At 31.2% G+C, this 24,024-nt stretch overlaps 5 protein-coding genes across 23 annotated transcripts; 1 reads left to right on the top strand and 4 right to left on the bottom strand.

Annotated features, from left to right (window-relative positions):
- Nucleotides 1-114: 114 nt before the first annotated feature.
- On the bottom strand, nt 115-3,185 carry LOC143149958 (uncharacterized). Of its 4 annotated transcripts, none has more exons than XM_076317869.1 (6): nt 3,027-3,176; nt 2,013-2,660; nt 1,644-1,856; nt 1,135-1,556; nt 828-1,015; nt 115-753 (listed from the first exon to the last, which is right to left on the bottom strand). In XM_076317869.1, exons 2-6 carry the CDS (start codon nt 2,494-2,496, stop codon nt 339-341), a joined length of 1,722 nt encoding a protein of 573 aa, XP_076173984.1. In that variant the 5' UTR covers nt 2,497-2,660; nt 3,027-3,176; the 3' UTR covers nt 115-338. The 4 variants fall into 4 exon arrangements, with proteins under 4 accessions (XP_076173984.1, XP_076173985.1, XP_076173982.1 ...); XM_076317870.1 differs by having other exon boundaries at nt 2,013-2,552; nt 3,027-3,169; XM_076317867.1 differs by having other exon boundaries at nt 2,013-3,185.
- Nucleotides 3,186-4,755: 1,570 nt separating this feature from the next.
- Nucleotides 4,756-9,248, bottom strand: Dzip1 (DAZ interacting zinc finger protein 1). The gene is made up of 9 exons (XM_076319200.1): nt 8,742-9,248; nt 8,299-8,663; nt 7,735-8,103; nt 7,554-7,670; nt 6,336-7,490; nt 6,076-6,253; nt 5,515-6,001; nt 5,294-5,414; nt 4,756-5,218 (listed from the first exon to the last, which is right to left on the bottom strand). The coding sequence occupies exons 1-9, from the start codon at nt 8,860-8,862 to the stop codon at nt 4,919-4,921; spliced, it is 3,213 nt and encodes a 1,070-aa protein (XP_076175315.1). The 5' UTR covers nt 8,863-9,248; the 3' UTR covers nt 4,756-4,918.
- A 795-nt stretch (nt 9,249-10,043) lies between these two features.
- Sf2 (splicing factor 2) lies at nt 10,044-19,009 on the top strand. Of its 16 annotated transcripts, none has more exons than XR_012993151.1 (7): nt 10,044-10,363; nt 10,663-11,047; nt 11,275-11,469; nt 12,292-15,362; nt 16,319-16,393; nt 16,805-17,696; nt 17,984-19,009. XR_012993151.1 is itself a non-coding variant. In XM_076319201.1 (4 exons), the coding sequence occupies exons 1-3, from the start codon at nt 10,194-10,196 to the stop codon at nt 11,464-11,466; spliced, it is 747 nt and encodes a 248-aa protein (XP_076175316.1). In that variant the 5' UTR covers nt 10,044-10,193; the 3' UTR covers nt 11,467-11,469; nt 12,292-19,009. The 16 variants fall into 16 exon arrangements, 1 of the variants encoding a protein (XP_076175316.1); XR_012993153.1 differs by having other exon boundaries at nt 16,800-17,696; XR_012993149.1 differs by having other exon boundaries at nt 12,292-16,229.
- LOC143150742 (farnesol dehydrogenase-like) lies at nt 16,726-18,605 on the bottom strand. Its single transcript, XM_076319204.1, has 4 exons — nt 18,145-18,605; nt 17,408-17,672; nt 17,106-17,278; nt 16,726-16,999 (listed from the first exon to the last, which is right to left on the bottom strand). The coding sequence occupies exons 1-4, from the start codon at nt 18,358-18,360 to the stop codon at nt 16,826-16,828; spliced, it is 828 nt and encodes a 275-aa protein (XP_076175319.1). The 5' UTR covers nt 18,361-18,605; the 3' UTR covers nt 16,726-16,825.
- Nucleotides 19,010-19,035: 26 nt separating the features above from the next.
- On the bottom strand, nt 19,036-23,704 carry LOC143150648 (uncharacterized). Its single transcript, XM_076319098.1, has 5 exons — nt 23,561-23,704; nt 23,387-23,428; nt 23,109-23,330; nt 20,072-20,385; nt 19,036-19,858 (listed from the first exon to the last, which is right to left on the bottom strand). Exons 1-5 carry the CDS (start codon nt 23,702-23,704, stop codon nt 19,252-19,254), a joined length of 1,329 nt encoding a protein of 442 aa, XP_076175213.1. The 3' UTR covers nt 19,036-19,251.
- Nucleotides 23,705-24,024: the final 320 nt, after the last annotated feature.

Below are 24,024 nucleotides of genomic sequence, written 5' to 3'. Positions count from 1 at the left end.
AATTATACGTTGAATGAACACATTTTTTCAAAAATACTTTTGTATAAGGAACTCTCAATTATAACCAAATATCTAAAAATATATATGTATCATTGTTCTACTTATTTGTCTTAGTTTAATTATACAACTTCGCGGACTTAATGCAAATGTTAGTACATTTAGTTGAAAAACTAAACAAAAAATCAGTCATGTATATAATTAAAAACATTTAATTTCCTTCAAATTATCTTGTTAGAACTGTTGAAAAATTAACTATATTATCCTTCAAATATTAAAATTTATTATTTAAAGTTACTTATTTTGTTGCATTAATATTTTTATTATATTTTATAGTTTAATCACATGTGCGTTTTATCAATGGGAGGGAGATTGCTGTTTAAAAGTGATGTATCTGATGGTTCTATAATTACATGTAAACTTGTATTATAATTTGTACTTTCCATAGATACTTTTTGATCATTAAAAGTGACAGCAAAAGAATTTTCATCAATTTGAGGTAAAGGATTCTGTAAAAGTACAAATTTTGTTTGATTATCAATAGCATCTAATTTAGAATGGTTCATTTGGATCCATGTTTGTTCCAGTGTATCATGTACAGAATTTATTTTTTTTGGTAACTCATTAGTTTTTGACTGAACTGGAAAGACTGAATGTGACTCCTTAAGATCAGATTCATTGTCTGAATTAATATGATATTTCACATGGTCAGTCAAATTTTGCTTCTGTTCAAATACCAAGTTACAACGATTACATCTGAAAGTGAACTAGTTAAAATATGAATATAACATTAATAATTAAAAAGTACATTTTTTTATATCTATACTTACTGGTATTGTGTTTCATTAGCCATTTTTGTTTTATTTTCAAATGGATCATGAATTTTTTGATGAGCAAACAAATTATATCGTTCAGCAAAACGTTTGCCACATAATGTGCAACTATATGGTTTTTCACCTGTATGAGCCCGCATATGTCTTTTTAAGTGAGATGTTGAAAGTAATGACAAATCACACAGCTACAATATATAGGCACGCATGATTCTTCAAACTTTTCAAATAAGTATTCTATATAATTTATCGCTCAAAATATGAAACACAAATATCTTCAATAACTATAATAACCAATTTTACTTACATGACATTTGTACGATTTTTTTCCACTATGTGATAATCTGTGCATATTATATGATGTGTGATGTATAAATCTTTTACCACATAATTCACATTGATAAGGCATTTCACCAGTATGCATTGGCAAGTGTCTCATAAGTGCTCCTTTCTGTGTAAAGCATTTATTGCAGTAATTGCATTGAAATGGATTTATTCCATTATGCATTCCCACATGTATTTCCAATGCATGTTTATGTTTATATGCCTGACCACACTTTTCACACATATATGGTCTTAATGTAGAGTGAGTTTTTATATGTAACTTTAGTTCGGCTGATGTCTTCCATCTTTTACCACATGTGGAACAAGAATATTTCAGTGGTTTTAAATTACATTTTGATACTTTTCCTGATTTTATGGGAATTTTTAATTGATCAATTGTTGATGCTATATATATATTTATACAATAATTTGAATAAGTAAAGTCATAGTATTTAAAACTTTATTCATCAATGAATGGACAATTTTTATTACCTGTTGTACTTTCAGTCTTCTCTTTTATTTTTGTAACATTTTCATCTACTTCCTTCCACTTAAAATCAATTGGTTGAGTAATATTTTGTACTTGCAGCTTATTGTTAGAAAAAATACCATCTATTTTTATGATGCCCTTTAATCCATTTTCTGAATCTATTGAAGAAATACAATTTTTGTCCTCAACATGCATTTTTAGTGCATGTATATTTGCTGAAGAAACACAAGAAAATTTGTTTAATATTAGTAGTGTTTATAATATTGGGAAGTACGTACTATGTTTTAAAAAATTAATTTTATTAATGTAATTATTTATGTATTTTGTTTCAGTATCTGTATCATTAATGTACTTATATTATATTTCTTTACCTTGTGAGGAATTAATACTATACACATTACTCTCATTAGTTAATTCTATTGAATTACAAAGCATATCATTTTTTAAAATTTCCTTCTTTACACGATGACCATTGCTACATTTTATATTATCTACTTCATTGCAGTCTATTACTTTTCTTTTAAAGTCTTTTTTTGAGTCTACAGTGTTCTTGGTATTAATATCACAATCTATGTTTGGAAGACTTATTATTTGCTTGTTTATTTTATCTTGAACGCATTGTTGTTTTACCATTTCTTCAATTTGGAAGGATTGTAAATTTGACTCTCCTTTTAATTGTCCATCGCCATTATTTATAACTAATTTGTTTTCTCCTAAGATTATGCTTGTATTTAAACTCAAATTTGCATTATTAGTTACTGACTGCTTTATATTTTTTATCTTTTCAGTTGCATGGTATATTTTAAAAATTTCACAACGTATATTTAAAACAGTCTTCTGTGCTTGTTCCAACATTTGGAACAGATTATAACATTGCAAGCATATATAAGAATCATGCAATTCAGGAACAGCTATACGAAGTACTCTTGATACAAAATTTGCTAATAATTCTCCATTGCGAGGGAAGGATGTGCAAAATATATTTACACAGGATGAAATATCAAGGTTTATATTACATACTAAACAAAATAAATTGGACATTGGCATTATATCACTGTATTGTTAAATTTTCATAGAAATTTCTAATTGATTACTTAATTTTCTATTAATAATTTATAGAATTACTTTATAACAAACAACAGACACAAACGTGACCATTTTATTTGATAATCATAAATTATTTTTTGAATATGCATCTCAAATGTAACCTCTACTTTATTTGGCCACATAACATATCTATAACGATCTTCTACATTAAATAACTTTAAAGGAATTGTTTTTATCACAAAAATAGTAAATATATAATAATACGTGTTTAATAGTTTGTTTTTTAAGTTTAAATATACCATGAATCGTTAGATGTATGTATGTAGCATAATTCTTACATGTGTCAATGCTTGCACTGATGATATAAACTACCACATACAGTGCTGAACAAAAGTATTAGCACAGCATGATTGTGTGACATAAATACTTAATAACTACTAAACAAATTGATTTAAAGAAAAAAGTTTTTGACACGTTACTTTATTATTTATTCTAGTTTATTACATAATAGAAGCAAAAATATAAATACATTGGTTCACAAAACAATAATAAAATTGTATTTATAGAACATTTTATGGTTGGACAAACGTATTGGCACACTTGAATCAGAGAGTTTAAAAAAAATTAGAAATCAAATATTAATATTTAGTTGGCCCTCCTTTCTTTTTATTACTTCTTTTAATTGTTTGGGTATTGAATCGACCAATTTTTTTTATAAAATCCGACGACTTGATTTGGTTTCATTCTTTTAAAAAAACATTCTTCAACTTTGCTTTACTTTTTATGGTATGTTTTCTAATCCTTTTCTCTAATTTATTTCAGATATGTCCGTCAGGATTCATGTCTGGAGTACAAGGTGGTGTATTTAGAGTATGAACAATATTATGAATGATTCAATGACGTATGATATAAGTGGTGTGTTTTGAATCGCGATCTTGTTGATAATAGAAATTCCGCAGGAGTTTCAATTTTATTCTAATATATTTAAAAGTGCGTATTTGTCTATAATATTAAATTGTCCATATATAAAAATTAATTCACCAATCTTAGATGCTGCCATAAAACTCATAACTCCATCACCTTCATATTTTACAGTCGATTTTGTAAATCCAATTCAGTATTTAGTTTCCTCCAAACCAATATTCTACTATCTGATTTAAATAGATCAAATTTACTTTCATCTGAAAACAGTACGTTTTACTAAAGTGTAGAATTCTTCATTATAAATTCTTTAGTAAATCCTTTTCTCAATTTTAAATTTTCATCGTGCAACACAGAATATCCGGCAGCTTTTAATACTATTTCAGTATAAGATCCTTACGTTATATGTAAATTTAATATTATTTTTTTTCTTCATTTGTAGTTTCTTTTGCTTTTTTCGACATTAGTAATTTTTTTTACTTTTTTTGTTGTTAGTCAACTAATCTTTAGAATGACGGTTAGTAGAAATGACAATTGGGGAATTCTCCTACCTATATTCTAAAATGACGATCGGAAATTTTTTAAACAAATACATTTATCATCATGAGCCAATACTTTTGCTCACCCATAAAATGTTCTATAAATAGAAATTTTGTTATTATTTTGTGAATCAAAATGTGTTGTATTATTGCTTCTGTTATGTAATAAACTAAGATAGATAATAAATAAATGAATACGTCAAAAAATTTTTCCTTTCAATCAACTATTTCATTTTACTTTTCATATAATTATTTGTTTAGAATTAATAAAAAGTAAAAGAAAATAATTAATTTATATGTTATAGCTTTCATTGTAAACATAAATGTTTTTTTATTCAGCAAAGTTTTGGAGGTTTGCATATTTTTATAACTTATATCCAATGCAGCTCTTTTTTATACGCGTTAATTTATTTCTTTAAATCCTGTTTTAATACCTATAATAGTAACATTACTATACGCAATCTAGTAAACATTTTTAATTTGTTAAAATTTATTTATTTTCTGTAGAAAAGTTTTATACAATAAATAAAATAAATATTAACTGTACATCATGTGGTGATTCTTTGGTTTTGGGAATTAGACTAAATAAATAAATAGAAAATGATCACTTAGCATTATTGTAATAGTTATCAAGGCATTATATTGTATTGAGTTTTTAATTGAAAAATCTTTTTTTAGCACGAGGAAAAGAAACTTATACGATCTTTAATCTTTACGAATTCATATCATAAAACTGCATTTTATTTATAATAATTATGTCTCGTGGATGATTATTCTAATTTTAAGATTTTATCTATATCAGAATCTAAATCTGAAATTTCTGATATTGACTCTGAATGTAAGGTTTCAGATATTTTATTCTTTAAATTACGTGGTGCTGCTTGTGGTAATGAATCATTTATGACTTTGGGATTGAATGCTAATGCTTTAAATGGACTTTCTAAAAGAGAACTTATACTTGTTGAATTCATTTGCTTGTTGTCACTAGTGTGATTTTCTCTATCTTGAATATACTTTGAAGAAAATATTGTTTCAACTGATCCTACAGGTTTTTGCCTCACCATGCTTAACTGAAATAACATATTCATTTTTCACATTATTTAACATTTAAAAAAAATTTTTAAGTAAATTTTCTAACATATTACCCGTGCTTCAAGTTTTTTTGATATTTCTGCAATTTTATCACTTTGAGCAGTCTTTAGTGTAATGTTACTTATACTTTTGTAATTCTCTCTCTTGGATAAATGCTTTTTTTCATCAGAAATGCTAAGCAAATGTAATAGTATGTACAATTTGTATGTAAAATTGTTTTTCAAAAAAATTATTAATATTAATTTTTAAAATGGAATACATGTAATTTATATACCTTGAAGTATTCCGATTACTATAATTTAATTCTTCTTTTTCAATATCATGTTCAAATAATGATTTTCTATCTTTTTCATTCGCTAAATCGAAAATAACTTTTTTTTTCGTTAAACTACTTGTTGAACCGCTTGTAGATTTCAAAACACTTTTACTATACTTCGGAGATATTGAAATATTTTGTAACTCCGGTCGTATATTTGAATTACTCGGACTATCATTCTCAAATAGAGCTTGCATTTTATTCAAAGAATCATTTTTTGTACACATTTTTTGCGAATTCATATGCCACATGCTTTCTAAAGATTTTATTGAATTTGGAGAAAGTTTTATTAAACTTTGTATGTCTTTATAGCTTGCAACCTTTGTAGACTTTATAGGTGATGATTCACTCATATTATTATTTTGAACAGAATGATCAATTTCTAGAGTAGAATGCAATTTATTTGACATTATATCATGTTCTTGTAATGCAGAAACGTAACTACCTGGAAAAGCAAAAATATAATTTTAATAAGTATTTTTCTAATTAGTAAAATAATATATAAAATACAGTAATTACCAGGATCATTTTTATTATTAAATGTTTTTGTTGTTATTGATTTAGAGTCAGTTACTAATTTATGCAAAGGCATTTGTTCTGCATGTTTGATATTTTTTATTACTTTTTTCTTTTTAGATATTATATTAAGAACTTCCTCAACTATTTTTAATTTTATCTGATTATATTTTGGAAATTTCTGAAAAAAAGTTTTTAAATTTAAAAAGCTATAAGCAAAAAATTTAGTTAATAAAATAATATCTTATAAACATTTTTATTACTTTCATAGTAATTTTTTGATGATGTTTTAAAATGTCCATTTTGTGTTTAAAAGTAATTTTGGGTATTCCTTGCCATTCTGGATCTATTCCTAAATCTCTTAATTTTTGTTCAAATGCATCTTGTAAATTTGTCTGTAATATTTTGTGAAAAGAATTGTGCTGTATTGACTTGCTAGGTTTCAGAAAAAGTAGTGGATATGTTTTAGGTTCATGTATTGGAGAATTATGATTAATTACAGTAATACTTTCTGATTCTGATTGTGTGTGTAAATCAGAAATAATGGACTCTGAATTTGTTTCAGAAGTTGGATCATTTTCTACCACTTCTGATTTTTCTTTATTTTTCATATTAGATAAGTATTTCCGAGATATATTTCTATGTGCAGTATTCTCTGACTCATTTGTACCAGATTTATTAAAATCAGTCTTTATGATTAATTGATCATTTAACTCATAATTTGTATGCTTTGTTTCATAATTAATTCCATTTTTAGACACTGATTCTTCAGACACTGATATATCACTCAAACTGCAATTTTTCAGATCTTTTTCCACACTTTTTTTATTCTCAAATTTTGTACTTTTCAATCTTTTTATATTATTTTGGTTACTAATTGTTTTATCTTTATAAATAATAGGTTTGTTTTCAGAATATAAGGTATGTACACTTCTTGAGAATTTATTTTGCAATGCTAATGGAAATACTGTAGTACTATCTATATTTTTAGCAATTATATGTTCTATTTTTTTTTCTTCATGATCTTTTTGTTTCAAACCAATTTCATCTGGTTTCTTTACAATTTCATTAGTCTGACTTAACATTACAGATTGATTGCTCTTTGTTGATAAATTGTTTTCAAGATTCTTACTTTTTTCATTTAATTGGGAAGTATTTATTTCAAACGATAGAGATTGTAAACGTTTACTTTGTTCAATTAAAATATTTGATTGATTTGCAGTTTGACGTTCTAAATCATTGACTTTAGATTCATATTCAACTTTTATATTATCAGCTGCTTTTTGTGTCAATTTAACCTCTGTAGTGAGTCTTTCAACATCTTTCTGATGCTGGTTTTCTAAGAGTTCAATTTTGGATCTCCAATAATTTTCCTGTGCATATAATTTTGCATGCATGCTTTCTATGTCAGGAGTTAGCTATAAAATTAAATTTTAAAATTAGTTGCTCAAATACATTTCATCGACAAATTTTGTACTTACTTTTTCAAACAACTGATTTCTTAATTTCTGAAATTCTTTTTCTTGTTGATTCATTAATGTTTGTACATTTGTTTCTGATGTTCGTTCATACATCATTTTTTCTTTTTGTCTTAAATTCTGTTAAAATATTTATTATTCAAAACATACAGAAACTTTGAAAATTTAAATTTCATGTACTTACATGTATTTCATCGAAAAGTATAGTTTTCAAATTTTTTATTTCCTCTTGATATTCTTTGTATTCTTGATGTTCTTCAGATTTATTAATATCGTGTTTGAAATTTTCAATTTCATTTTCCTGTAACTTTTTGTCATAATCTACAGTCTTTTTATCAACAATATTTTCAGATTCATTTCTTATTACTCTCTCTGTTTCATTTAATCTTTCTTTTAAATTTTTTATTTCATTATACAATTTTTCAGTTTCATTACGGTAATGCTCATGTATAGGAGAGGAAGTTACACATAAATCTGACACATATGTATGTCGACGTAAAATGTGAGCGCTTACAAACATTGAAGATATAAAAGTTTTTGGACAATGAGGACACTACAAAAATAATTTAAATTTATTTTACTTTCAAAAATAAAACAACATTTTCGTATTATTATAATCAGTACTTTTTTTAGAAGAAAATGTAATTTTGAAGATTATCTTTAATAAAATTTGTATTAGTACATTTTGTTACACGTATATTGTAAAAAAGCTCTGATTATAATAGAATAAAATTTATAATTTTATTACTTTATATATTTCACCATTGCAATCTCCAATTTTGGTTTCCATTAGTTTACTCCTATCCTTTACTTTTTCTTTCAAATTCTTGGCTAGGTCTTCTAAAGTAGCTATTTCCTTTTTCAATTTAACATTTTCTTCTATTTTTAATTTTAATTCATCTTTTAATATTATTACACTGTGGTCTAAGTATTCCTTGCAATATAATAAGTATTCAACTGCCAGCTGTGCAAGTCGAAAGAGTTTTACAAAATTCGGATCCAAGATCTTAACATCATATTCATTTTCTAAAGAATAATCTATTACATTGTTTATATTGTTATCAATGGCATGAAAATCTCTTTCTCTGATAATTCGATCTATATTCATATTACCTAGAATCATGTAATAAATCAGTTGTAATGTAATAAAGTTACTGAAAGAAACATATTGTAAATATTTAAGCTACATACTTATACAATTCCAATCTACCCGTACTCTGGATCTATGTGTATTGAAATAAAATCCTGATTCTCTAGCCAGTTTTGGAAAATCATGACACCATTTGGTGCCAATACGAAATGAGAATGCCATTATTATATTTACAAGATTGCTTACATGTATTTATACATTATTTAAAGCATAGTGCTGTAACTGCTAATTATTCAGAAATATAAAACTACAAAATACAGTAAATGGTTGTATCATAATTAACATTATTATTATTGCCTTTACAATAAAATAATTTTACTACAAAAAGACAATAAACGAGATAACTAGTTTATTACATTTTGAGGTTAAAATAATAAATGTAAACAAGATTTAACAGATGTATACTCGCAGCACTGCCATCTACAATTGCACGTAGATGTAAATTTTATTTATTTACTTTTTGAATACTACCCCAGACAAGGGAACTGAAACGAACAATGTATTCTACGATTGATGAGCCGCCTGGACTAACCATTTAACTAGTGGCGAACATCATAAGTTTGTTAGAATATTTTCTGAGACTAATAGGATAGATATCGCATCTAAGGTAGAATATTTTTTGAAGCCGTTTATTTTAATTATTGCTGCTAATAGCGTTGAAATTTTATTCTATTCTGAATCAATATTTTTTAATTTGTTATTGAAATGGTTGTGCAAGATAATCTTCCATTGTTGGTAAATTTATTGTATACCTCGTTTGTGCCTACATATGACTAATCCGCGATACTATACTCAAAAGCCAACTCAAAAAATTTGAAAGAATTAAATACCTAACTTATTGAGTAGAATATTCGATTAAAATATTTAACATTGCTAATATTACAAGTGTTTGTATATTCTGAAATTATTATAATTATTTTTATTTCATTTGATACTAATTTTTTCTAATGAATAGATATTTTATTTTGAATCATAGATTTTTTAATGCAAATAGTTGTATCGGGTGTGAAACATATTTCATATTGTAATCAAATATTACATTATATAATTCATAAAACAATTTACAAAAGAATATATATACACATACATACACACACCACAATATGAAATTCGCTTTTTAATTTGAATTATATGCCTTTCTATATATGTGGTAAAAGAACTGTTCGGTTTAATACATTATGTAAATTTGAAATAATGGAATAAAATTAGATCTTTTAAATATGAACTACTGATTGGCGGGAGAAAAAAGAATGATGCATGATACGATACATAATTGGTTGTTAGCTATATAAAAATGTCTGATAGGTTCGTTTATGTTCGTTTAGCGTTCTTGACTTTCTGTGCCTTTCGTGATCACGCTTCTCCTCGACCGGTACCACCATCTTGTTTGTTTCATCAATAAAGAGAGTGTAGGACTTGAGGACGATTAAAATTGGTTTAAAGTGTTTTTGTTTGTGTCTTGTATACGTTAAACAATAATAAAAACTGTGAATATGTCCCACGGTGGTAGAAACGAATGTAGAATTTACGTGGGCAATTTACCGCCTGACATAAGAACGAAAGATATTCAAGATCTGTTCTACAAGTTTGGTAAAGTTATCTTTGTTGATTTAAAAAATCGTAGAGGTCCACCGTTCGCTTTCGTCGAATTTGATGATCCAAGGTATGTTCGACAGATTGTAATTGAATAAAAATTTTTCAATTTTTGGGTCTACTATGGTATCATTGAATATCGTATTTATCCTTTTACTGTTTCTCTTTTTCCCCTCGTTTTCCCTTCGTTTTTTTATCTCCAAATTAAGAAACTTATTAATTATATTCTTATATCTTGATAATTAAAATTGTAATCATTAACATATTTAACATGTAAACAAATTTATGGGAGTAGGTCAAGGTTACATTGAAGGTTTCTTGAAAATGATTTTTATAATATATGTAAAGCGAGTGTTATATTTTTTTCAGAGATGCTGAGGATGCAGTACACGCAAGGGATGGATATGATTATGATGGTTATAGATTACGGGTTGAGTTTCCAAGAGGTGGTGGTCCTAGTAACAATTTCCGTGGTGGACGTGGAGCAGGTGATAGTGGAAGAGGTGGTCGAGGTGAAATGAGTAATTCTCGAGGTCGTGGACCACCTGCAAGAAGATCTCAATATAGAGTTCTTGTTACTGGTTTACCTCCATCTGGTAGTTGGCAAGATTTAAAGGATCACATGCGTGAAGCTGGTGATGTTTGCTTTGCTGATGTTTATAAAGATGGCACTGGAGTTGTTGAATTCTTACGATACGAAGATATGAAATATGCTGTGAAGAAGTTAGATGATTCAAGATTTAGGTCCCATGAGGTACAATATACTAAATTATATATATGCAAATTCATGCATTATATTTAGAAAATTATGTTATATTTCTTCCTAATGAATATTTTGGTGTTCTCCCAATATAAGACTATTTGTATATACTATTACAAATATAACAAAAGGCACTAGACACAATTTAATTTTCAATTAGTATAATGCAAATGATGATGCATATTCTACGCACTAAATGTTTTTGTATTTTCATTTTCTAGGGTGAAGTAGCCTATATTCGCGTGAAAGAAGATCATAGCAGTGGCGATAGGGGGCGCAGTGAAGATAGAGAGAGGGGTCGAAGTCACTCACGAAGCTATAGCCCACGGCGTCGTGGTTCACCTACCTATTCACCATTACGGCGTAATTACTCGCGATCAAGATCTCGCTCCAGATCTCGTTCATACGACTAGTGTGTACGTATATGTTTCACATGGTAATATAAGTAAAGGCTTATCAATATTTGCTTTACCATGTTTCATTATTACTGATTTGAATTTCACTTAAAGACACCTTCCAATCCAAATCGAATTTGTACAAATTATAAAATTATTACTTTTCACATTGCTTGAATTTAATAATTGTATTGTACGTAATGTATAGTTAGAGCACGGTTCATTTTATATATACCAAAATTATTTTCCAATGATTTTGTCATTTTTTGTTTATTAGTTTTTAAATTATGTTCATCATGGATTAATTCAGATGTATCATTATTTTATGAATATGCATTTAGAGTTAATTATTTGAATAAACCTAAAATAGCAACTAGATTTTCTAAGAGTGAATGCTGGCATAAGGTTTTAATGTCGTATTCTCATTGCCCTAATAAAGAGGAATCGTGCTCGTATTAATCGCATATTATTGTTGATGGTATACTGGTTAGAGTTACTTTTATGTTTAAAAAATACATTCCTTTATATTTTGCAATTTGTTTTGACATCACACCAATATCTGAAATGTGTAACAATTTTGAAGTATTATGAATGATAACCTAAAAAGAAGCAACTAATATTACTTCAGTGATTTAATCAGTGTTCACATTAATAAGTATTATTTGTTGTATAGTTACCAATATTACCTATATTCAAGGTGAATGTTTTTATTTAATGAATTAAAATGTGATCATTCACATTGTCTTTCACAGTACTATAAGTGGTAAATATACAACAATATTTAACTTGATGTGAATGTAGCCTTTGATTGTGTTTTTACACATATTTATTTTACATTTGCAGTGATGAAAACAGCACATTTTAAGCATATTTAACATGTAAAACTCTTAAGCTTCTAATGCTAAAATGCTTATCATAAATATTTATGAAGCTAACATTTGTTGTATGGTTAACAGCACAAAATTATTCTGCATATATTACAAAAAAAAAGAATCAATGCCATAATGAAATACACACATGTATATTTTTAATGTGCATATATAACATGCAGGATAAAAAAGGTATAATGCATTTTATTAGACACTTGATCAGAAATTTTGGTTCACTTGCATGAATATTATTTCCATTCACCACAGTTACCTGTTACGAGAACATTGTATCAGTATTGGATTTTGATATAACAAAAAATCTCTGATAGTTTCTGTTCTTTTTTCAAAATGTATTTACCAATTTTACAAATTCAGATTTTCATTGTTATTAATCTAAGTAAACATAGGATAAACTGTAAAACGTTATGGCATTTTTCAATGTAAATCTATTAAAAAATTACATTTTGTGCAAGATATTAATTTTAACAGATAACTCGCGTGTACAAATACATACATCAAAGTTTGTTACACGGCTCATCGTCGTTTAAGTTATTACACAAATTAATTACTTTTGTTTGCCTATATAATGATGACAATACAACATACTCTATGTGCTGAAAATATAATACTTAATACCTAGAGAATGTAATACATCGATATCCATCAACCGATGGTACATATAGGGCATAACATTTGATAAATGTAGGTAAAAGATTTATTTTTTACTAAATAATTAATATTCATATGACCAATTTGCTTTGGGAAAACACATACAGCTATCATTTATCATGTATTGATATTGTTCGCTTGATACAGTAATGAATTAAAGTACATCTCATGTATTTAAGTGTCCTTTAACGACGATCATCGGGCCATACTTTTGGTTTGACGGAAAACTGTGTTATGTACTACTTTAAAATGAAAAAGATATCTAACTCAAATTATTATTATTAAGAATATAATAACATGTTTGTTACACTTATATGGATACTTGTGAAATATCCATATTGAAGTAAATTTTAAGTTATACACGACTTATCTTGAGAAATGTGTTTTTATTAGTCAAATGATTTATTAACAAAATACGTTTTGCTACACATTTCTCGTTGAACGTTTTCCTTTTGAAAATATACAGATAAATTTGCTTTACTATATGTTAAAAATGTTGAAGGAAAACAACTATTTCGTGTATTCTTGAGAACATTATTATTGCAAATTGATCCTGTGATTTCTGTTTCTTTTCATGCCATTTGTGTGTATCCATCGATATAGGAAAGGTTTTAAATTTGTATTAAATAAGTACAAAGTACTTCTTTGTATAGTATTTGCTCAATTTATGACATATTATCACATGTTTGAATATCATAAGTCACAAGGATTACATTTGCAGTGATAAATTTTATATGTAACATTAATGCATATTGTATAAGGGACTAATGTATTTTTTCTTCTTTTGTATATTGGATTGGATTGTAACACAATGAATGAAAAACTGAAATCGACACGATCTTACTTCTTGGATGGATATAATACACATTCGCTTGACGGTGGGATGAGATGGAATGCGTTTTGGATGGATTTTGTATGGAGCATATATTATAAAAGGATTAAGACGTAAATGAGAATGCAAATAATGAGACAGTAAGGATACTTTCAAGAGGAAGTTCAGGATCAGGAAAGGAATTGGATGAAAGAAACAATCCATTTCATTCAAGGATTCTCAATTAGCTGGATTTTCATCAGAAAACGTTGGCAAATCCATTACAAGGATTCGAAACGATTGTCCATAGTTTTCTCTTTTAAATTACAAAAAAAAATATTAATATCTAATCGTGCTAGCAGTGTTTTTATATTAACAAACTAAAGAATGAAAATAACCATAACGAAAAGCGCGGAACGAAGAGCTCGACATATTACGTGTTTGTACAGATTTTTTGATTATTTAAGTGTTTTGGATCTATTATTGTCGCGTGATTTAAACCTTAAGAAAGTGACTTTCGTATTTTTCTCTTACGTTCGGAGCCGTCAAAACTGGTAATGGAATGTCAACCTTGTACATTTTGATTTGAAAGTACTTACTTATAGTTTCGTATGTCAGAAATTTATATCGATAATTATTTTTTATCGTTACTGAGACAATAACTTTGATTCTCTTCCAAGGATGTTTACTACGGAAGTATTAGACTTCTCATCTGTATCAGCGAAAGTGATCGATGATTCGCAAACATGAAAATGGAACGAACTGGTTCAACGTGACGGGAGAATGCTTTTTCAACAATCTTCTTAGTTTCTCGTTGATTCGTGCAATAAGTTAGTATAGGCGATACGATCGGAAACTCCATGTTTAGCACTCCTCAGGATCAAGGAGAACGATAAGTGGTCCTATAAGGAAACTTTATTTACGTTGTAAATAGCGTGGTTTATACTTCCACTCGAAATCAAATCGTCCGAATGTTCTTCTCTCAGCTTTTTCGATCTTGAATTGTATCATTGATCAATCGTGAGCGTGTGTATGTTCTAATATACATGTGCGGTATAGTACGAACTGTACTACTGGTCGTCGGGACTAATGCGCGCAAGAGGATAACGTTCGGGGTTGAAAAATAAACAGAATCCTTCATCTTAACAAGGACTGGCTCTCCCTAGTTGTAGAGGATCTCCCGGGACAAAAATAAAATGAAAAGACAGGATTCGTCAATTGCGGTGGGATTAGGATGCTGACAGGATAAATTAGCGTTCATGATGGATTTTTGGATACGGATAAATTGGCTGGAAATATTCACCGGATTATATTATGCGGATCACTTGGATCTTTTAACCGGAGAATATACGATACGCAGGATTCATGCAGGATATAATGGATTTGGATTATCGAGGTGTCGATCAATTGAACAGAGCGTGGCGTCGTTCATGCTTCAATAGGTTTCACGGATTTATCGCCTAGGTCGGATACGGAATTTGGACTTGCACTTAGCGGGATCAATACAGGATAGTCGGATATCATTTTTCACCGATCGAAATGGACGTGAGATCACTCGCTGTAAGGTATTTGATCAAGTTTATATCTGACGTCCTTTCGACACACATTTTCTGCATGCATTCTTCTAAACAATGTACGTCCTATAAATGTCCACTTTTTGATTTTCACCAGAACACTGCCCACAAAAACTAACTTAAATAACAGATATATAATATCGTCTGTCTGAAAGATGTTTAAGTGTGTTTGAATTAATCGTTCATGTTCTTTACGTTCAGCTTACACACGTTTGAATCCTTAAAACAGTCTCTCATTTTTTGACAGATCAAACGTCTGTCTCCCGGTAGTAGTATTAACCTCTCCATGATAGTATCCAGTCTCCCTTTAAATAGACGATTAATTGTTACATCTTGGCATTAAGTTTTTTTTATCCTTCGACGATAAGAGAAAGTTTACAGAGGTCCTAATAGTCGATATCTATTCAAGAAGAGGCAATAAAAAATGTAATTTTTTATTATTAGTACGTTCTTGAATATCCTGACTTCCTTTCCTCAACTAATGTGTATTATTCAAAAGTATCTCTTCTATGATTATATCACTAATACCTACTGTCTTCATATATTTGTCAAAGAATACAGGAGGGAATCACTCGAATATAGATTTTCTCTCTTTCTTGCAAAGCCTGTTTTATTTATTTTTTTTTAATTTAAAAAAGTTTGGAGTGTTTGTTTCAAATAAAATTAACAGAAATATTGTTGCACAGCATTGGAAAACCAGTTTAAAGATTACAAAATAATAATTTCTTTTTATAAAAGATGTATGATGAATTTTTTTTGATCAGACTAAATTATTGTATTCAGTTCACTGAAAGTTTATTAGCAATCTAGTAATTAGTATCTCTAATCTTTGAAGAAAAATGGATTTCAATGTCTAAGGTAATAGAAACTTTGAAACATTTGTCATTTTATTAGGTGAGTAAGACAAAGTAAGAAATGAAAATGTGTCATTAATCCTCTGTTAATAGTTCTCTTTGGATGATCCATGGGATCAAGAGAAGAATAAGCTTCTAGTGGTGTGGGATATGTAACTGATCAATGAAGTAAGCATTTTGTAAAATCTGTTTCACCCCGTTATTATTAACATTATATGGAACATAGTTAATTCATCTTTAAAAGCTTCAGTAGTTAACGAGTTCAATTTATGTGTTAATATAGAAGTTTTATTTAATATTAACACTTTTCAACTATGATCACATATCTTTCTTCCGAAGGATCTATACTTAATATTAAAAATTAATAGGAAAGCTTTAGCTTATTGTTTTAGAAGTGCTTGGTTTATTATTATATTATTATACCACGTGAATAATATATTTTCTGGCTGCGAATATCCTTAAAACTTTTAAGAAAATTATTAAATAACGTCCGATTGAAATATTGCAAGATATTTATTTTTTTATGTATTTACACTGAGTCAATTGGTTTGTTTTGTGTGACGTTATAACGAAGAAAAGGACGACTCGGCTGTTCATTTTTTACATTGTTTCGCGAATGGGTGTAACTGTGAGATCCTTAATCAGAACGTTCTCTGGAGTCTGCAATGCGAAGAGAACACAATCGGACACGTCTTTGGGTTTCAATGCCAAGCGTGGGTTCTCCTTCAGCCATTGTGCGGTCATCTCGGTCTCCACCAAGCCAGGAGTGATGGACTGTGATAAAAGGCAGGCATTGTTATCGATTGTAATATTTGTAATTCACGTTCACTAAAATTTCCAGCAACATATACGGACGGAAATAATAATGTTAAATACTTACGATAACTTTGATATTCGACTCGAGTTGCGCCAACTCCGAGCGGAGGCACTCTGTCAAAGCGGTCAAAGCGAATTTGCTGGTGATGTAAGCAGGGGACACTGGACGATCGCAAGTGATTGGAAGCTTGTTTCCGCACACATCATTGACGTTCACAATAATACCGTTGTCAATTCCTGAAAACAGAGTAATATATTGTATTTATTGTATATGACAGTCTACCTCTTTCAATCTTTTTCCAGTTGTAGGCTGCTTAATGAACGAATACTCGGAATCACCGAGGTCTCAAACGCAAGGATACTTGCCTTTCTTTTTCATCAGCGTCAAGACTTCTTTGGTCATGCAAGTCAACCCAAGGAAGTTCACGTCGAAGACCTTCTTCCAGTCTTCCATTTCGCCAGTTTGTAGCGTGAGGTCGATGTTAATGGCGGCATTGTTAATCAGAATATCTACGGCGCCCAAATTCTTTTCAATCCATTCCATCACACGCTGGATGTCGGTTTGGTTAGAGAGATCGCACTGAAGAGGGAAGAGCTTGCCGGACTTCGATTTCAAATCGTCGGCAAGCGTCTGTTCAAAGAATGTACATAATAAGTAAGTTTTGGTAAATTCTTTCGGTGTATGATCACTTGTGTAAAATGGAAATAAACTTTGTCCTACTCGAACACGCTAACATACACTCATGTACTTTAAAAGTACACAAAGTTTCGAGTAAATTGCCATTTTAAAAGAAAACTGTGAGGCCATTTTTATCCGTGTCTGTTAAGGACCAAGTTCAAAATTCGTTGCAATTTAAGAAACATAAGATTTCATTCTTTACATCGATGTAAAAATTGTCTGTATTCACCTAACGTTCATCAAGAAATTGAAGATGTATAAAGTTTCAGGTGGAGTTTTAAGAGAACAGTGCGAGCACTGTGATCTCTACCAGTTAAGGACGAAGAAGTTTGAATTTCAAATTGAAGAGTAAATTGTTATAGTTTCATTATTCGTTATAAGGATTTTAGCTATTTATTTAACAAACAATTCTCATTAAATGTACCTTGATTTTGTCGATACGACGTGCAACACCCACGACTTTCATTCCCTTGGTAACCAGGCATTCTACCAAGCATCTACCAATGCCAGAGTTAGCACCAGTAATGAGAGCAATTTTCTCGGTCCAGAATTTGGGATCCATGGCGGTCTTCTGGGGTTTCCTGTTTAGTTTGCGAACGGACACAACAGTGGAACTTTGACCACAAAAATTTGTCTGCATTTCGGAGCACCGTCGACGGTTTATATACCGGAGTGAAATTGTGGCCCAAGATTACCGAGGTCGCGTTAATCTTCAGATACGAGATATTTCACCGGTGTTTGCACGCGGACAGTTGTTGCAACGTTGCGAGTATTAATATCCGAAACGATATTACATTAATTTCAGGAAAGAAGTTTAGCGCAGAGTCGATACATTCAGTTGCAAGCCACTGGGAAATGGATTCCAGATGGAACGGTATTTTGCTGTGAAACAGATCCAGTTTTATTACGATAAATTTTCCTTGAATTGCTCGATATCCATTTTTGTAGCAATAAGCATTATTTACTGATTTCCCGTGTAAATAATATATATAATCTCTTATACAATGAAATACTTATATAGATGAATATAACTAGGTTCAGGGAACTTAATTTTTCACTTCATCATTTGAGAAATGTTGGAAAGCTTATAGAAATATATTTTACTTTTACTTTTCTATTTGACAGTCACCTGATTTTGGGCTAGCAGAATAGGATAACGAAAGGAAATCTTGCAGTAAATTTTACCAATAAATTGTATTCAGACTCCTAACTATTATAACATTATTTGCTATTTTAATAATAGTAATTCAGAACTCAATATATACAGAATAAAAATCTGTGAAAATTGATTACCGAGAATGATTTATTTGTTGGTATTCTTAATTTAGAAATTAACAGTTCTAAATTTGAGGTATATGCAATTGTTATTTGAAGTAAACGCGCGCTGTATGTTTACTACAAGAAAGAACAACGATAAAGAGAGATATAGATATCTTCGAGAGAGTAATATATTTCAAATATTGCGTCAGATGTTTATTTTTAAAACTGCATTAGTAAATTTAAGTACAATTGTTCTACTACTATCAAATATTTAAGAATATTGCATTAGAATTTTTAGCGATCGAGGGAGTTTTCGTTTTGGCGCGAATCGATCGATAGTATCCTCGATGGGTGTATCGCCATACAAGGATCGATAGAAGCCCGTATCGCATGATTCGCGAAGAAACCTTAAGCTATCAGCTGTTAATTCGTAGCAATATTTATTTCGTTCTTTCGATTCAAGGTCTGCTTGAAAGTGTCCACGAGCTTTTTGCAGGAGTGCATGACCACGATGAGGTACTAATTTATCTAATTCCAGTTGATCCTCGGTAAGTATTTGAAGCACGTGCTCGGATAAACGAATCGCGTCCTTTGTACGTTTCTTGTCCACCGCTATTTTGGCACGAGCGTTCAGTATATCGATTATTCGTTCAGTTACATCGATAGTTCTTTGAGACGCCGGTAGTCCGAGTTCGCGTATCTTTTTGCGATACTCGAAGTACATTTTTAACGCTAAATCGACATTTCCGCGTTTAAAAAAGCTGTCACCGAGTAATATGAACGAATCCACGAAATATTTGGTTAGTTTACTTCCATAAATGATACGTATCGCTGTCTCAAACTTATCGTTCAGCATACATTCTAACGTCATGTCGTACCTGCAAGCGAGGCATTCGATTAACATTTTGGCGCGTAAATGCTTTGCAGTGAATCAATATTGCGATCGATAAAGTAGTGAATTCGCGTTAGTTTGTGACGGACATATTCCCTTTTCACAAGTGTATATCGTGCATTCAGTTCAGAAGTTATCGTTGGAATTTTTCGAATAAGTTGAGGAACGATTCCATGTATTAAGGTACATTTATTCTTACCGTATCAAATACCATTGTTTGGTTAACTCGGTTCTCAATTTATCGATCGTAAGCTTTCCTATGATCGATTCCTGTTTGTCTCTGGAGGGGTTAAGCAGTTTGTAGAAATTTTTACTGACGTTTTCTAGCCAGGAATTTGCTTCCTCGAGTCGACCAGATAGTCGCAGGACTATTGCTTTTAATAAAGTGAATCCTGGATTAGACGGATTACAATCCAGTGCTTTTTCGGTCGTCACTAGAGCTTTGTCGTAGCAACCGTGTAGACACCATAGTATGGTGTACGTTGCCATTGTGTGACCAGCACTAAATACGACCTGTTCGAATGACATAAAATCTTGTTAACAATGGAATAGAAAAATAGGATGTTCTGTTTTAGAATATTTGAAAAAATAACCTAAATTTAAGAAATTATTTTGCGATTTATCACCTTCTGTTTTGGTGTGTAAGCAGAAGTAGAATGTAGCAAAAAATTCGCATTTGACGAATGAAGAATCGCTTATGTTATCGAAATGACGGCATTGTTTTTTATTCGTCGAATTTTATAGTATATTTGCGTTTAGAATACAATCGTATTTATTATACGATGATTTGATTATTAATATCTAATTCGATAAGTTTAAAACTTTTGTTCATTTAATCACAATGCTGAAACCCGAATATTTGAATATTATAACTCGGTAATATAATTTCTTTTATATCCGTTCCCTAGAATTTGAGCTCAGTTCGGTTAAACATCATTCGTACAATGGATCGATTAACTCTTTGAGATAGAGTTGTCAAACATGTAAAATGGTAGAAAATGAGCGAGTGTGGGACATTTTTTAATCCACTATGCCCGAAAGAGTTAAACCCAACGGTACAAGAAAAATATCTACTCTTACTTTACGTTTTATCTACCTTACAAGATGAATCGGTTAAACCCAACGGTACAACAAGAATATCCACTCTTACTTTACGTTCTATCTATCCTACAATTCAGTTAAAAATCGTTCACAAGATGGAACCGTTAAACTCAATCGGTTCAAGAAATATACTCTTACGTTCCATCTATTTTCGCCGGTTCCTGGCACGAATTGTCAGTACCAGGATTCTCGCAGCCGTACCAGTTGCGGTCGTCCGATCTGCGGTCGTTCGCGCTGCGGTCATAGAGGAATTAGCGCGATTTGTGGTCGTTGCTCATACTGTTCATTTTTAAAAGCAAGATAGAGTTCGAGATGCGGTCGAACGCGAACCGAGCTGGGACCGAACCCGGTGTACGGTCTCATCGGCAGTTGCGGAGTCACTTCCGTGCAACCGGGTCTGTTCCTCGGCAATCCGCGTCGGATTTGGTCAAAGAAAATGGAGCTGGTGGAGACCTCGAAAGGTAAACCGTTGGTACTCTACAAGGGGTACCAGTTTCGTCAATACAGGAGCAACGGTGAGGTGGTCACGTGGCTATGTCTGAACGAGAAGACATCCAAGTGCAAAGGTCGCATGGCCACCAGGAACGGGGAGATCCTCCGATTCGTCGAGCATACCTGCAAACCGGACCTGGCCAAGTGCGAGGTCAAGAAGCACGTGGCCATCGCGAGGAAGAGGGCACGGGAGGAGGTGTTGCCGATCGCGCAGATCTACAAGGAGGAGGTCGGCCAGTTGGTCAACAGGGGATACGAGTTTATCACCGACGTTCCACCTTATTCGTCGGTGAAGAGCTCTCTGTACAGACTGAGACGTGGCAAGCAATGTGGCAACGACGAAGCTGGAAACGAGCAGGGAAGGATTCTCGTTTCGCGGGATTGACTTCGTAACGCGTATCGTTTATAGCAATTCTCGGATAACTGAACGAATTTTACTCCGGATGGACGAAAAATCACCATCCCCGGATACATGTCCAGGCGTGGACACGATTCCATGGAAGAGGAGCCGAATTTCAATGTGGATGGAAAGTAACTCGTATCGTTTACAGCAATCCTCGGATGACTGAAGAAATTTTTCCCCGGATAAACGAAAAATTATCCTCCCCGGATACATGTCTAGGCGTGGACACGATTAGCGATCAGTTTGCGAAGATTATTGTCGTTACCTGGACGCGAAAATTCTACTCTCGCTTATAGTTGCTGCTGTTGAGAAGGTACCGAGATACGTAGCTTCCAGGATGATTCTAACTTTCGGAGAAACGATGATTTTGAACTAGACGGTACGTTGTAGGCAAGGGAAAGATATTCGTAGAATTGAGGAAAATAGCTGCTCGCTTATAGTTCTTCAGTCGTAAGTAACGAAGGAACGAAGCGATCCATAATGGGTTGCACGATGATTGAGAATAGCAAATTTTAAATTGAATTATTATTTAATCGCACGAAGACTCAGCTTGTTTAGTTAATGAATTCGTATCGTTTAAAATGAAGATCAGTAATGTTACGACGTAGGGTTGGTAAGTTTGAAGAGAACATAAAAAGATGCGAAACATCTAGAGAAAGAAGTATTATAAAAGAGGACAGCTTTAGAGGAGTAGATCAATTCTGGTGCGAGGAAACACGTTATATGACATTCAGATAAAAGAAAATATCGATGAAGTGTATCACAAGGAAAACATAACATGGAACACCATTATTGTCGTATATGTTCATTTTAAAAGACAATTAGAATACTTGATTGTGCCTTTAGCAATCTAAAGAATTAATCAGATGTTAAAATGATACTCTATCGTACGATATAAAGTGTCTTCACAAATTTTAAACTTGCAATTCATTGTACTTCAAACCTTGAACTTATTTGTCCGATTCGTTCGATCAATAATCGTATTGCTGTGTCAAAATAAAAACAGTTTCATTAGATATTTATCGTTATGTAAGTCTTTAATAAACTTGATTTGCCGGGGAAATGAATCGATTTAAGTTCTAACTTAGTGCTGAAAATTTCTCAAAGTTCGTAACAATGTGGTAATTTTTTTTACAAAAGAAGGAAACCAGTTTTTCCTTGGCACAGTATCGATAAGTTCGAAATCGTTGAATACTCGATACTCTACGATTACGATTCTTCCTGAAAGAGATGTACGAACTTGTAATAATTCCAGAGCCTGATCGTTATTTTTGTTGAGCTCGAGGGCTTCGTAAAGCATGCACCTGGCCATAGCGATTTCCTTCAGATAAATCTTATATCCTGCGTGTATCGTTAAAAGTTCGGATGTCCTCGTAGCATTGGTATTTCTCATAAATTCTTTCCAATAACGGCAAAACGGTACGTATTTGTCCAATCTGCGCAGAATCTCCAAGAGCTTATTCTGTCGAGGTCCGAAATGATCGACGAATAAAGGATAAACAAATTTCTATTCCTTACTCGGCTAGTAAAGATTAGACTTTGAATTTTAAGTGAATTCATCTAGAATTGAATTCTATAAATGTGTAGATTTTATCCGTCATTTTTTATTCGATTAAATTTTGCCCATCCCCGGTCGATGCACATATTTTTCCGAACAAGAATTTACAATAAACATTTCAATCGAACGCTTACTTGTACGTTCCTGGTACGTCGTGCTCTCAGGACTATAACTTGCTCGTAATCGCCCAAAGCTTCTAACAATTGGTCGTTTTCTCGATACCAGTCGCCCCTTTTCGTGTAACACTCGACCAATCGTTCAGTATACAAGACGTTCATTTCTACCCTTGCGAGCTTCGCGTCGAATTTTGCCATCGATCGTCCATTTTCGTAATTATTTATGGCCTTCGACCACTTTCCTTAAACCATTAAACCCACTGCAGATTGTCCGGGGATATTATCATTTTATGTGTATCTCTAATTCTAGAGAGAGGTCGATGATACAGAGACAGAAGAGAGAATATGATAACAAGATCAAGATCCAACAAGTACTACAGAGCTAGAAAAGAGAGAGTACAGTTTCAAGACCAAAATCTAACAACTGGTATAGTTACAAGTACTACAGATCTAAAAAAGAGAGAGTACAGTTTCAAGGCCAA

This window comes from Ptiloglossa arizonensis, chromosome 8, assembly GCF_051014685.1.
Source record: "Ptiloglossa arizonensis isolate GNS036 chromosome 8, iyPtiAriz1_principal, whole genome shotgun sequence".
Lineage (NCBI taxonomy): Eukaryota > Metazoa > Arthropoda > Insecta > Hymenoptera > Colletidae > Ptiloglossa > Ptiloglossa arizonensis.
The sequence above is the reverse complement of the archived record's forward strand: the minus strand, read 5'-3'. Positions and strand labels throughout refer to the sequence as shown.

Bases quoted from the DNA above. Each gene is read 5' to 3' on its own strand.
- LOC143150648 (XM_076319098.1), bottom strand. From the start codon at position 23,704: ATGAACGTCTTGTATACTGAACGATTGGTCGAGTGTTACACGAAAAGG. The intron at 23,429-23,560 runs GTAAGCGTTCGA...ATTCAATTCTAG, and splicing joins GACGTACCAGGAACGTACAA to ATGAATTCACTTAAAATTCA. The intron at 20,386-23,108 runs GTTCGTACATCT...TCATTCGAACAG, and splicing joins AGGCTCTGGAATTATTACAA to GTCGTATTTAGTGCTGGTCA.
- Sf2 (XM_076319201.1), top strand. From the start codon at position 10,194: ATGTCCCACGGTGGTAGAAACGAATGTAGAATTTACGTGGGCAATTTA. The intron at 10,364-10,662 runs GTATGTTCGACA...TATTTTTTTCAG, and splicing joins GTCGAATTTGATGATCCAAG to AGATGCTGAGGATGCAGTAC. The intron at 11,048-11,274 runs GTACAATATACT...TTCATTTTCTAG, and splicing joins CAAGATTTAGGTCCCATGAG to GGTGAAGTAGCCTATATTCG.
- LOC143150742 (XM_076319204.1), bottom strand. From the start codon at position 18,360: ATGCAGACAAATTTTTGTGGTCAAAGTTCCACTGTTGTGTCCGTTCGC. The intron at 17,279-17,407 runs GCAAGTATCCTT...CTCTGTTTTCAG, and splicing joins GACGCTGATGAAAAAGAAAG to GAATTGACAACGGTATTATT. The intron at 17,000-17,105 runs GTAAGTATTTAA...CTTTTATCACAG, and splicing joins AGTCGAATATCAAAGTTATC to TCCATCACTCCTGGCTTGGT.
- LOC143149958 (XM_076317867.1), bottom strand. From the start codon at position 2,688: ATGCCAATGTCCAATTTATTTTGTTTAGTATGTAATATAAACCTTGAT. The intron at 1,857-2,012 runs GTAAAGAAATAT...GTGTTTCTTCAG, and splicing joins TAGTATTAATTCCTCACAAG to CAAATATACATGCACTAAAA. The intron at 754-827 runs GTAAGTATAGAT...GTTCACTTTCAG, and splicing joins GCTAATGAAACACAATACCA to ATGTAATCGTTGTAACTTGG.
- Dzip1 (XM_076319200.1), bottom strand. From the start codon at position 8,862: ATGGCATTCTCATTTCGTATTGGCACCAAATGGTGTCATGATTTTCCA. The intron at 6,002-6,075 runs GTAATTACTGTA...TTGCTTTTCCAG, and splicing joins TAATAATAAAAATGATCCTG to GTAGTTACGTTTCTGCATTA. The intron at 5,415-5,514 runs GTATATAAATTA...ACATTTGCTTAG, and splicing joins AGTAATCGGAATACTTCAAG to CATTTCTGATGAAAAAAAGC.